The 14163-nt window shown below is 38.4% G+C and overlaps 2 protein-coding genes across 5 annotated transcripts in view; one reads left to right on the forward strand and one right to left on the reverse strand.

The window, feature by feature from the left end:
* CMSS1 (cms1 ribosomal small subunit homolog (yeast)) overlaps positions 1–177 on the reverse strand; it is a 230312-nt gene extending 230135 nt beyond the window's left edge. Inside the window, exon 1 of the mRNA XM_021399918.1 lies at positions 62–177. Within this exon, the coding sequence (XP_021255593.1) occupies positions 62–122 (61 nt within the window). The 5' untranslated portion in view covers positions 123–177. The remainder of the gene's footprint in view (positions 1–61) is intronic.
* The window catches only part of TBC1D23 (TBC1 domain family member 23), a 32247-nt gene continuing 18183 nt past the window's right edge, over positions 100–14163 (forward strand). For 3 of the 4 annotated variants that reach the window (XM_021399816.1, XM_021399831.1, XM_021399838.1), the window contains exons 1-5: positions 100–335; positions 6690–6801; positions 7027–7132; positions 9915–10119; positions 13201–13324. In XM_021399816.1, coding sequence (XP_021255491.1) covers positions 121–335; positions 6690–6801; positions 7027–7132; positions 9915–10119; positions 13201–13324 — 762 coding nt within the window. In that variant the 5' untranslated portion in view covers positions 100–120. The remainder of the gene's footprint in view (positions 336–6689; positions 6802–7026; positions 7133–9914; positions 10120–13200; positions 13325–14163) is intronic. The other variant, XM_021399823.1, reaches the window with a different exon arrangement.

Here is a 14163-nt window from a genome sequence, read left to right on the forward strand (position 1 = left end):
GCACGGGGAAGCCAGCGGGTAGGGGAAGGAGGGCTCACAGCCCGCTCCGAGCGCGGCGTACCTGGGCCGCTGCCTTCCCCCGCCGCCACCTCCCACCACGGTTCGTCCAGCGCGTCCCCCATGCTGCCAGCGCCACGCGGGGCCGCCTTCCTCCCTGCCCGGCTTCCGCGCTTGGCGGCCGGCGCCCTCACTTTGCGACAGTACCGTGGACGGGAGGGCAGAGAGGTGTCGCAAAGAAACAACAACATACCTACCCCCCGGCCGCGTTTTACGGCCGAGCCGGGCGGCACGTCAACAGCTATGGCGGAAGGGGACGGGGCGCCGCCGAGCAGCTGGTGAGTTGGGTGCCGCTGCGCGCCCGCCCGCTCCCTTTCCTCCCGCTCCTCCCCGGAGCGGGGCCGAGGAGCAGAGGGGGAGGCGGTGGCGAGGGAGAAAGAGATCGCCCCGTGCTCGCCGCCCTCTCGGCGCCATCCTCCCGTCGGGCCCGGAGGCCCCAGCGCGGGGCGAGCGCAGCGCGTCCCAGCCCTTGGCGGGTGCTGGAGGGGGAAGCGCTGCCCTGAGAGCGGAGCGGCCGGGCCGGAGGGAAGGGTGCTGCCCCAGTGCTAGGCCACGGCTTGGGGGCGGGCCGGGAGCCTCTGGGTGCGGGCACTTCGTGGCTTTGCTGGGATTCCCTTCGAGCCTGCCAAGCGCAGGTAACAACCGTAGGTCCTGGGCTGTTCCTAGAATAGCTTTGCCCCTCTACCTCCTCAGTGCAGCTATTACTTCTGATGCATTTTACGTTCAATTCCTAGTCCGCCAGTTAGAGATTGTTTCTGGTGTGTCTGTAGTGTCACTTCAGTGGTAACGCTGCTGATGGGGTCTCGGTATTGGACACATCTATTCACTTAAGATTTCTGAGGCTGAATTTAATCGGGTTTAAATGCTGAAGCTGTTTTCACCACACCCCACACTTCTATGCCTCCATATCTTCCCTTTATTCTCTTTGCATTTCTGCATTGCATGTAGTGCTGTGCCGTTGCCTTGCTCTTTGTCCCCTCCACATAGGCACTTTGGAAACAGAGCGTTACAGAGCTGCTCCTTGCCGTTGTTCCCAGTCTTGATGGTTTTGCTTCTGTGCTTTTATGTGGAGGATTCAAAGTTTGATGCTCACTGTGCCCAGGCTTCTTTGTGCTTTGTTGTCTCCCTGTGAAAACAACCAGAGCTGACATGCATGCAGATGTAGCTGGTGTCTGTTCTTTGTCTGCACTGGTTCTGCAAATACAGCTCTTGGGGATGAAACAACCCAGTGTCATTTAGTCGCAAAGAGGAATGAACTGGAGTTTCTTTTTTTGTTAGTTTCTATAGGTTTTTGTTACAACTTCGGTGTTTATGAAGTGTTTTTTTACAGGTACAGTGTCTGGAACCATTATTTCTAGATAGTTCTGACTGTTGGTATTTATAGTTACAAAGCTGAGAACGGAGTCATTGACTGTTCAGTCTTGACACTTTGGAATATAACCTTGGAGACAGAATAAGAGTCATGTTGAAATATCTGTGGAAAAAAATACTTCAAACTTTGTTCATTACCAATGATGAAAGAGTATTACAGTCTCCCACATTACAACAAACAGATAAAACTCCTGTTAGGAATGAGGCAAAAGGGCTGGTTCTAGACATATTTTAAAGCACAGCCATTCTGACTAGCCCTGTTAAAACGTAGTTACAGCAAATTTGGTACTGTTTTATCATAGTGTTGAAGTCTGTAGTGTTGTGTACTAATATTTCACGTTTAAAAAGAAAACAAAGCATAAAATGATGCGCATGTACATCTGAACTCTGGGACCAAAAAGGCCAGTTCTGTTTCCTTGTCCTATATTCAGTTCCTTAGAGGGATTCAAAGGCAAATGTAATTCTATCTCCAGAGACAGCGCCTGTAATGCAGACATGCTTATTGACATAAAATACCCTTCTTTTTTTTCTTGTGTCTTCTTGAAGCACAGTGATGGTTATACTAATTTTGATGAATTAGAACCCACAGCACCCATACTGACTCAGACTGTTTGGTGAAATTTGCCACTACACAGTACAATAAAAACAAAACTACACAAATCTCTTTAAATAAAGTTATTGAAAGGTAGCACTGTCAGCTTCCTCTCATAAGCGCAAGAAGTTTGATAGCAACAGATTTGATTTAAAAATGAGAAAAATATGTCAGACCTTGATTGTTAAATACTTCTTTTTCACAATTTACAGTGTTCCAAAAAATAGTTTGAGAAATTCCAGGCAGTGTTGCGTTTGATGCTGGATTGCTTACCTGTGCCCAAAGCACAAAAGAGGCAGGTTGCTTTCCCACTGTGCTGTATTTTTGTCTACTTACATGATTATTTTAACCATAATTTTAGTCAGTACAGTGCATCCAGTCAGCAGAATGTAGATGCACTAACAGGCTGGACTGTTCTTAGTTAAAAACACTTTTTTAACACACTTAAATAAGAGGTAAAAATGTCAGGGAGTTAATGGTTTTCTCTAAAATTCTGTTTTTAAAAAGTGTATCCAGTGGTGTTTTGGCTACAAGAGACATTTTGAATTAAAAGCATGGGACTGATTTTTGTTTGTTTGTTTTCAGTACAGTGTTCTTTACTTTTGATTTATTATAGCTCTTGTTGAGGCTTTTGTCCAGTAGTCAAGAGGATCATAAACTGAATTCAGAAACCAGAGCAACTAAGTTATATATAAGTGTATTTCTGGGGAAAATGGCAGCATTTATGTAGATGGTTTCCTGTGTTGGGTGGGGAAAAGATGGCTATAAAAATACATTTGTATTAGCCATTGACGTGGGAAATGTTCATAGGCATTCGTCGCTTTTAACTAAACCATGTTTGTAACAAGAACGTGTTATAAAACTGTAAGCTGTTGAGAGCTTCTTCGAAGTAAAGTCATTTGCTTCAAATGCAGTTTAGCTCTTCCTTCTTTGTAATAAAAATTTATTAGGAGAATAAATTAGTCTAGTCTGGCACCAATGTTGATACCCACAGTATCAACCTGAACATGCCCTGGTGCAACTTAAGGCCATTGCCTTGCGTCCTGTCACTAGTTACAAGAGAGAAGAGGCCGATCCCCACCTCACTACAACCTCCTTTCAGGCAGTTATAGAGAGTGATCAGGTCTCCCCTGAGCCTCCTCTTCTCCAGACTGAACAATCCCAGCTCCCTCAGCTGCTCCTCATAAGGCCTGTGCTCCAGACCCCTCATCAGCTTCGTTGGCCTTCTCTGGACACCCTCCAGGGCCTCAATGTCTTTCTTGTATTGAGGAGCTGAAAACTGAACACAGTACTTGAGCTGTGGCCTCACCAGTGTCAAATACAGAGCACGGATCACCTCTCTGCTCCTGCTGGCTGCGCTATTGCTGATATCAGCCAGATGCTGTTGTCCTTCTTGGCCACCTGGGCACACTGCTGGCTCTATTCTACCAGCTGTAAACTAACACCCCCAACTCTCACATCTGAAGTGTTCTGGATTAAAAAAATAAATAAATTAAAAAAAGCATTTGAATATTCCTGAAGATCCCTGGCCCCTGGCTTGAATTTCAGAGATCCTTTGTAGTATGGAAATTTACTCCAGAAACGCTAATAGCATTACTGTGATTTATAACATTTAAGGCCACATGCCTTGTGGGAATTAACCTTTCAGGGCATGGCTTACGTGTAGAATGGGATTGTCCATATCTTAATTAGAGCTTCGGATGGCTTCTTGAAATAGACAGTGCAGCCATGGTAGGACAGAAAGCCATGTTCGGTACCGCATTCTGTCCAAAGTGACTAGTAAGCTTTTGTCCATGTGAATAGAGAACTTCCTAGCTGATATTCACTCAGGAAAGACAAGGATCCAGATGGCTAGCAGTTTGCTGGAACATTTATAGCACAATGCTGAGTGAAATCAGCTAAAACACAGCCAGGGGACATGTGGCAAAGTATCAAAGCCACTTTCACAGTACTTTACCTGTTAGTTTGAATAGAATCTGTATTAGAAAAAAAATTCTCTTAACCTTTGACAAGTCCTCATTTGTAGCCTCTAAACAGACTTGGCAATGGTTGAAGAGAGAGTGTAACCAATTGAATCATAATAGAATAGCACTTTTAATTTTCCTGCTGTTGCTTCGTTTAGCTCAACATGGTAATTTATCACACCTCCTAATATGACAGATGCTCGTATAAGTTTCTTGATTTTTAAAATGAAGTAGTGAAGTTGTCATTTACCCGTCACCTCCATTGGGTAGAAAGTACTTAGGACAGCACTTAGGAAGATTTTTCTAATAGTAATGTATTATTAACCGAACAGAGGAAGCACACATTTGCAGACAGCGTATTGAAGATGATCTTGGTGTTAGTCCATTTGCAGATTTTTAAGCTGTGAATATTAGGTACTAGTAAGTGGTAAGGAGCTACTCATGGACTCGCATGGCGTTCTTTGACAGGTATGTTTTGTAATTGGCATGGTTGCATTTTCATGTGTTGTTTCACATATATTAAATTACTTCTTCTTTTAATCCCCTAAATCATTTTCTTTGGAGGACATAGAAATCAAATTTAAATAGTACATTTGAAGACCTTTTCACGTACAGTACAACTTGCATGCCACTATTGCATTCGTTTCCATGTGCCTGTTTAATACTCGGCTAGTATTTGTAGCAACTAACTGTATTTTGTGTGTGCAGTACTTCCAGGCTTGGCTGTTGCTCCCTTCTGTTTGTCATACAGGGAGTGCACAGAAATATGAGAGCATCTGTCTCTCTTCAGCTTATGTTTGATGTTGGCTTTTACTAGCATTAGATCACCCCACAGTCCATCCAGTTCTGCAGAGTGCCAGGTCTTTTGTGGACATGTCCTGGAAATCCTTGATTTTTAGTCAGGATGAACTGATTTAGTTGTTTAACTTTTCCAGCATTGATTGTTACGTACAGTGGTAGAGAGCAGAATAGGTGATGATGTGCAAGTGTGCTTGTGTACTTTTACTCCTCATTTCTGTATCAGGGAGTGGATATTTTCCCATGCAGTCTGTAGATCTATGAGCTTTGGGATTTTATTTTCAGTACTGTAATATAAGGAAATTATTGTAAACTGTACTTTAAATTAGCAACGTTACTCAAAGAAACAGACTGCTAGCTGTGCCCCGCTGTATGCTGGAAATACAAAGCGATGCCAAAAAGTGCTGGGAAAGAAACTGTCTGATATATTGCAAGGAAAGTGTTTACTCTCCAACCTTATAAATTCTTTGAGGAGTCTTAAGTGATGCTAGCTGCTTGTGTAGTATATGCTTACATTTGTATAGGATTGAGGTTTTAATCTGTTTATCAAGAACAGTGGTACTGACAGAAGTTTGGTCTCTTGAAGGCGTAACACAAAGTCCAGAAGATTTGTAGCAAGGAGTTTCAGCTAGCTGGGAATACGTGCAAATTAAAGAAGTAGACCAAACTCAAAAGCTCACACTCTTTTCCACAGGTATTTGGAATTGCCTGCGTAGCACGTAACATCTGGGGTAGTGGAGAGTGATACTGATAACGCCTTAACGTCTGTTATTCCACGTGTATAAGTACGTGCGTTGTGACAAGGAGTGAATCTTTATACTTCACTATCTGTCCTGAATAAACAGTTGTAGTCTGTGTTCTGCTCTGGCTATAAACCTCCTGGGTGTGTGTTTGGTTAGTCAGGTGGGTGACACGGAGTCATTCTTAAGGCATGTGTCAGAGCTCCTAGAGAACAGTAAAGAGGACACAGTGAGGGAGAAGCTTTGCCGATGGGACCCATATATCTTTGCCGCTGCTATTTTTCCAGTGAACCAGATCTTTTGCCACTGCTCTGCTACATGATCCTGAAATTCCTCAAATCATCAGCTGTGGTTGTCTCATTACTGACAGCAAGGCACTGCTGAAGCAGTCTGCAGAAGCTATCAGATTGTGAAGTAGTCATTTCTCAAAGTGCACCTCCTTTTCTATAAACGCGTAATAACTTCTGTTTCTTTACTATGGCAAAGTATCATTGCTGTTTAATTCTCTTGTGATTTTTTCTGTTTTTCTACTTTCTACACTATTATTCATATTTCTATGTGGTTTATTTCGATCTAATGCACACATCCACAGTTACAATACTGGAACCTTGTAGTTAAGTAAGCCTGACTCTGACTGAAAGGTCCTTCTGCACTTCAAGGGAAGACAGAGTTGAGAACTAAATGTTCTAAATCTTTGAAATAAGTTTTCCACTTTCTAGATCATTCATAATTTACCTGTAAGAACTCTGCCATCTAATTTAGGTGTGGTGTTTGCTTTGAATGCTGTGTGTGTATGTGGGTGAAAATTTGCTGTCTCTCTTGAGTTGTAAACTAACACTGTATTTGCGTTTTTATGACACACTTTCCAGCATTGTCACTTAAAAAAATAAACTAATCTGAACTTATTTTGTCTATTGTGTAAATAGAATAGATCAAGAAGTTGAACAAACAGCCTTAAAAATAAAGGAGCTAATAGAATTTCGCTTTTTTGTTGTCATCGTTTCAGTAACTGAGAAATTGTCTTGTGCCTTTACATATGTGTGTCCTTTTGCTTGATAGTAGCCTCCTGTCTATAAAGACTTAAAAATACTGCATTGTTTTGTGGTTTTTTTTGTTTTGCTTTTAATTATTTTTTTTTAATAAACACAGTATGTATTGTTATTGTAGGGAAAAAGATCTTGCGGAAGCTCTAGAAGAAGGTGGCTGTGATCTTGAAACCGTGAGAAACATCATTCAAGGAAGGCAATTGCCTGCTGATCTGAGAGCCAAAGTTTGGAAGGTAAATACAATCTTAAATCAAAAGGCAGGAAATATCTGAGGAGGTTGTGTGTGATTTGAGGTGAGTGATCTCATTATCAGGCATCTTCACAAATGAGCCAACTTGTTTATGTGTACTAGAATTTTAATAGGCATGTGTGTTGATTCAGGTTTAGAATGTTCTTTAGTGAGTTTAATAACTGCGGACACTAAAATGTTCAGAATGGTTTTGTATTCTTCTTTCCAGATTGCACTTAATGTTGTGGGGAAGGGGGACAGCCTCGCATCCTGGGATGGCTGTTTAGATTTACCAGAACAGAATATAATTCATAAGGATTGCCAAGAGCTAATTGGTAAGTTCAGTTGCATTTAGATCACCTATGTGAAAACTTCTCTGTTCTCAGTTGTCCTAGGGCTTTGTTATTTGAATTAAATAACCTAAATGATGTTTATATTTTGGAGGAAGCTTTGAGGAGGATCAGAAAGAACGCATAGGAAATCAGAAAAATTGCAAGAAATTAATATCTTACCTACTCAAACTCTGAGAGACCAGACATCATGGAATTTTAGAGTAATAACTCAGAAGTGATAGCATATGTGGACACAGTCCAATAGGATGAAATCTCCAGGAGGCTAAAAAAAAAAAGTTAAAACAAAAAAGGTATCTTTTTTCCAAGTTCTTATCTTCTAAACTTTCTGTGGTGTCCTTCAAGTTTTTCACAGTCTAATGGTCAGTATTTAATCTGAAAATTGACATAGCACAAAAATGCCTCTAAGAGAAGAAACAAACGAAACATCTTGCAGTTAAGAAGCTGTTTTTTTAGTAAGAGGTATTTTCGTAATCATTTTTTCAGCAGAAATGAAAGGTTGCATTTCTGAAAGTAGGGCACTGTCCTGGCACTGGAAGTAGTATTCCAGCATGCCTGTAAGGATCTCCCCAGGATCTGGTTGGTAGCTCATCACAAAAATGGCCAACTCCCTGATGATATATTGCAGCAGTGGTAGCACCAGTGATCTGGTTATGGAGTCACTGCTGCCTGATCAGGAAGGATACTTCTTCCCATGGCATCAATAAGAGAATCTTCCATTTTCTTACCTGACACACTTTAATTTACTTTTGCAGAATTGAAAGTTAAGGCAGAGAACGGAGTTGTTCCATGCATGCATACATACCTCTTCTAAAAGAATTGTACATTTTTGAGCTTGAAAATCTAGTAGAACTTATTTTGCTTCCATGCCTGTCCTATAAAGGAAAGGAAAGAAGGGAATTCCACTCCTGTCAAATCACACATCTCTTCAGAAAGATGGCAATGTGTCGCAATTATTATTTATACCATACAAAATTATTCACTTCAGTCTAAATGCCATTATTTCTCCTTCTTTCTCTCTTTATTCCCAAATTTTCTAATATATAACAAGATCAAACTGATTAATAAATGTAGAGTCAGATCAGAAAGGAGATTATATAGAGATTTCAGTTTAGGGTTGGATTAAATCTGTCTTTTTCATGGTTTTGCAAAGGGAGTGGTCTCCCAGTTTAAAGTAAATCTTTGAACGGCGTTTGTGTTTTGTGTGCTGTTTTATTTTTCAGAGATGCAGAGGAAAGGAAATATCAAATGTCCAATGGCTTTGATGGGAAATTATTAAAGGTTTCTGCAAGAAAAAGCTTTAGTTAACAGTATTGAGACTGATAGGCTTCTGTAATTGATGGGAAAAAAAGTTCACTCGAAATGTAATGCTCCTGCATTAACATGATGTGTATACACCTCGCTCTTTCCCCTGTCCCTTTGGAATGAACATAACGTGGTTATTCCTTCTTTTACTGTAGTTCAGTTTGGCTAAAGTAAAATTGATATAATCTGTGTAGATCAAAACACATGTATTTTAATCACTAATTCATAAGTTCATTTAATGCTTGATTTTTCATAAAAATCTAGATAAATATTTCTAGTATTGGAAACACTAGAAACTGAAAATTAAGCTGAAAATTGTACCAACTTATATGAAAATCAGGTTTAACTACAATCTGTGTAATAAACATACATACATTTATACTGTAAGTGAGCTAGGATCCATTTTTTATGAGTAGCTATTTGTTTTGTATTTTACGAGTAGCATAATTTGTGATGCAGTGTTGACACGTTTCAGTGTGTCTTAGATTCATTGTCTCCACTGAGGTGGGTGCCAGTACTTTTCCTGAAATGTTGCCAGCTTTTAAAGTAAGAATCAATGCGGAAAGATGCTTTGTAAGTAATGAAAGCTGAAGCTTTGTGTACGTATCTCAGTAGCTCAGCCGTGATGATATTGAAGAAGTGTTTGGTTCCTTCAATTACAGAACTGTTTTTGTACCAAATTTTTGTGCTACTTAATGCGTTCAGAATTAGTCTGTCAGTGAATAGGGGACATCTTAACTTTCCAGTTTCTCACAACATTTGTCAGAAATTGAACAATGTGCTACGCTAAATGAAAGAGTATGTGTTCATAGTGTATTTTCTGATTAGCAACAGTGCCAAACCTAATATAAAATCTATTTGTAAGCAAATTATTTTCTTTCTTGGTTACCCAAGAAGCTTGAATTTAAACACCTTTTAGGAAAATAATTTAAAAGTAGATATTAAAATGTGATTTATACATAAAGACTAGAGTTTAAGTCTTTAAGCCTTGCTGATTTCGAACTACTGATATTCATGAATTTGCACGTCAGTGGGCTTTTGAAGAACTGAAAGGTATGCATTGCGTGTTGATCTGTGCTGAAATTCTAATGAGATTGTTGTGGAGTTGAGCAGAAGTTATTTGCTGAACACATCAAATAGGAATAGAAGAATTAAAGGATCTACTGCTTTGTTTCATTTAGATTCCAGTGAATCCTAACTTCTCTCATCTTGCTTTGTTGTAATATTAAATGTTTTAATCCACTGAGGTTAAAAAAAGTCACTCATATTTTGATGTGTTTCAAGATGTGTTTCTATTAGTATTTAATATATGCTGCAAATTTGGGGTTTTTTTTTTTGCTGTTCTTTTTTTTTTTTCCCAAGCGTACAGAATTCCATATTGGCACAGTTGTGCTATGAACGAATCTTATTCACTGTCTTTGAAATGCCATTAACATGGTTTATATTTCTGTGTTTATTTCAGACCGGCTGTCAGTGCCAGAAGACGAGAAGTCAGTATTGCTTTTGGACATTGAGTCTGTTATTACTTTTTACTGTAAATCACGGAATGTTAAATACAGTTCTTGCCTTGGTTGGATACACCTCCTCAAACCTCTGGTTCACCTTCGATTACCACGCAGTGATTTGTACAACTGCTTTTATGCTATCATGAATAAATACATTCCAAGGTAAAATTCTTTTTTCTGCCTGTATGCTGTTTTTAAGGGGATTATAAGGATTTTGTGAAGGAATGTGTACGTTGGTATAGGCTAGAGGGGCACTGTTTTTAGCAATGTTGTCAGATTCCTTGATACGTTGATCAATTGAACCATTTTTGAATACCTGTTGGTTATAAATCCAGCAAGTAACAGAGTGGATTTGATGTGCTTTTTGAAGAAGAACTGTCATTTTTTGCAAAGTAAAAAATACTTGTTTAAGAAGAATCCTGCCCATGCATTATATGAAAGCAATTCTTTACTACTTTTCCGTTCCTAGCACTTTTAATATCTAAAATGCCTCTGTACTTGTTACTTCAAAATAATTCGTAAGCATTATGTTTCTCAAAATCCACGTAGAGGAAGCAGTTAATATTTTTAATGTATTCTATGGAGTTGTGAATTCACTTTAATAATTATTATTTTTTAATTTTGATTTTTTTTTAATCAAGAAATTGGAACATTTCATGCTGTTATGTAGATGTTCTTGGTAAAAACTTTTTATTTATGTTGGAATAGCAGTGTGATACTCTAGTGGGGCTACAGCAAGTCCTTGTTAAGACTTTGGGAAATAATGTACAGGTAGTCTATAAACAAAGACTCAAGTCACTGCAGGGGAGACTGACCCAGCTACTGGATACCTGCACACAGTAGGGATTATTTATGTTTTGTAATGTGACAGGAAATGTTTGTCAGCCCTGTATCATGACTCAACCTGTGTTCAGGTTGTTACTTTTTTCTAATTTAAATTACTGCTGTGCTCTGCAAACTGTTTCGGAATGGTGTTACGTCGTGTAACAGACATACTTTCAGCTTACTTTCTGAATGTTTAGTATTTGGTTTGGGTGGGTGTTTTTGTTTGTTTATTTGTTTTTTCGTGAGAGAAAAAAAGGCACAGAAAGGCAATTTATACCGGACTAGATCTTTGTTTGGGTTGATTTGGCCTCAGTTTGACTTCTGATCCCTCATTTATAAGCAAATAATTTATTTTTATGGTTACCCTAAGAAACTCAACTTTAAACTCTTTTTATAATTCAGGTTGGATATTAGGAAAAATTTATTCTTGGAAAGAGTGGTGAGGTACTGGCATAGGTTGCCCAGGGAGGTGGTGGAGTCACCATCCCTGGAGGTGTTCAAGAAATGTGTGGATGTGGCACTGAAGCACGTAGTTAGTGGGAGTGGTGGGGATGGGTTGATGGTTGGACTAGATGGTCTCCAACTTAATGATTCTATGATTCTGTGATTACTATCTGATAAAGTTTCATTTTGATCATTTTACTATTTTTGTAGGGTATTTTAGTCATACACTTTTTATTCAATTTCTCATGACTTGTAGCTAGCATGAAATATGCAAGTGGAATTTATTCTAACAAAATATTGACATCTATTGAGGGAAACGTACAGACTAATCTGGTGAACCAAATGATACTTTGGATTGTTTTTGAAAGAGCATCTCTAGTAAGTCAATGAGGAAAAACATATTAGCTTAGTTTAAAGATGTTTTCACTCTCCCGCTCTTTCTCTTGCTCTTTCTCCCGCTTTTTCTTTCTTTTTTGGTTTGTTTTTCTTTCCCTTGGAAAAACACTGTTATTCTAATACTCTTTTATAATAAAGTATTGTATGGATACCTATCATTTTTTTCATCCTAACTTTCCTCTATAATGATCTTTTTTTCCGAACTAGACAAAATTAACTAAGTCTCGGGTCGGTTGTATTCTTTGTTTGTCCAGTGATGGACAAACACAACACCATCCCAGATATGCAATTGAGCAAACAATGATCTGTTTGAGAATTGGTAAAGTAATAATAAATAATAAAATAGGCAATGGAAGTATTTCTCATTTCAGGGACCTGGGTGAGGAAAATGCATTTCATCTGCTTTTCTTCTCAGTGTTGCTTCTAACAGAGCAAAATAACTTCATTTTTGGGTTCAAATACAGGTCACCCTTATAATTTTTTCTGCTTTGCTCTTTTTTTTTTTTTTTTACCAATCCTTCCAATGGCTGAGCCTGCTGCCTCTGCTGGGCTTCCAGGGCGGGAAGGTAGTAGAGATGCACGATGCCCAAGAATTCATAATTCTTGATCAGGTGGCTTGTTTTTTCTTTTTTTCTAAGCTGGGTATGCTGTTGAGAGTTGATTACTGAAGAAGGTACCAAAAGAAAAAATGAAATTGAGAAAACGGTTGAGAAAAATGTCTCAGTAGGGCTGCTCCGCTGTCAGTAGAAATGTTGGAAGGTTCTTTTTGAAGTTATTTTTGGATATATATCCATTCCTAATGTTAAAATGTGGTAAGGAATTACTGACTGACTTGAATAATTGGCCACATTAGCCATTCAAACAAAATGATTTGCAAGTCTAGAAGCTTATGCTAAATTCAGTAATAGAACATCATTCTTTTCACATTTTTTGTCCTGTTAACTTAATGGGAAATCAGAGATCATGTGATAATTTCCAGAAAGAATCTCCACATGTTTTTTACTATGAATAATTCCCTTTGTTTAAGAAAGTTAGGTTGATAACTGTGTATGGAGATTGGTGTATCACATTTCACATAAGCTTACTTATGTTTTTAAACACTTGAGATTTGTTCTTAATGTCTTATAAACAACCATTTCTTCATTCTAAATACTACTTTGTTTCCTGCCTGATGAACTGACATTTAATTGTTAATTGTGTGCAAAATTGAATTGTGTGCTGTTTTAGAATAATATTGAGTTTGCAACACTGAGTTAACTATGCGAGGCTTATTTTGACATTTAAATCTTTTCAATACTGCAAATATTTGAGAAAGTGTATAATACAGAAGTATTAAACTCTTTCTCCTGCCTAATCAGTGTGGTTGGGGTTTTTTTTGTCGTTTGTAGGTGTTTTTTTGTTTTGTTTTGTTTTTTCTAATTTTTGTGAGGCATTTTGGTTCCAAGATTAGTCCTTGAGAATCATAAGAACTATGTTGGAAATTACATTATCACAACTGATAAAGAATGGCTACTTTAAGTCTGATGACTGAAATTTTATTGAGGGGGGTTCATGGTTATTTTCACTGCTTGTTTTCAGGGATTGTTTTCTGAAGGGAAGACCATTTCACTTATTCAGGCTGCTTCTTCAGTACCATGAGCCTGAACTCTGCTCCTTTCTTGATACTAAGAAGATGACACCGGATTCTTATGCACTCAACTGGGTAATAAAGTGAAAGTAGGGAAACGTAATGAAAACTAAATTTATCTTACACTGAAGTATATGTTGCCAGTTTAGGGAAGAGTAGTACAAGAGATTAGGGCTCTATAAATTGAAATAAATTACATTGTATAGTGTGGGCTACTTTGTCTTCAATTGTGTAACGTAAGGTGTAAGATCTTGTAAGCATGACATTTTTATTGTACTATATGTTAATAGGGCCACTTAAGTTAGGAAATATCTGGAATAACAAGGAATGAGAGCAACCAATAGAGTCAAAATAGTAAGCAACCATAACGTTTGACATTAGTTTTTAAAGTGGGCTGTTGTGTGATTGTAGATATGGAGAAATATCAGCCTAACAGGCCTTCCAGAATAAGCTTTCTAATTGTTTTAAGAATGTCCATTCCAACAGATAAATTCTACTACCTAGTACAGTGCTACAACATACAGCTGTTACGCCTATTAGAGCTTAGACTTATATATATACATTTCACTCTTAAAGAATTGTTCATTTCCTCCTCCTATTAGCTTAAAAACTGCCTTGATTGCAAATAGCTCTAAAGGTGCTTACATCAACAAGGTTTTTTGTAAAGTTTACATAGCAGGACTACAGTGTAAAGCAGCCAGGGTCTCATGTTCCAGTGTTTCTTAGTGTCGACAATAAAATAACATGATACAGCACTTCCAGAGCAGACTTAATGGAAAAGTCTTTAAATTGAAAGAAGGCTTTATTTCCGTCTCATGAACTCTTCCGTACTCTTCTGTCTTTGGCTTTGCAAATTTTTTTGTAACTCCAGTTGCTATTGAAGTTAAAGAAATAAGATTAAAATAATTTATTAA

This window comes from Numida meleagris, chromosome 1, assembly GCF_002078875.1.
Source record: "Numida meleagris isolate 19003 breed g44 Domestic line chromosome 1, NumMel1.0, whole genome shotgun sequence".
NCBI classification, from domain to species: Eukaryota; Metazoa; Chordata; class Aves; order Galliformes; family Numididae; genus Numida; species Numida meleagris.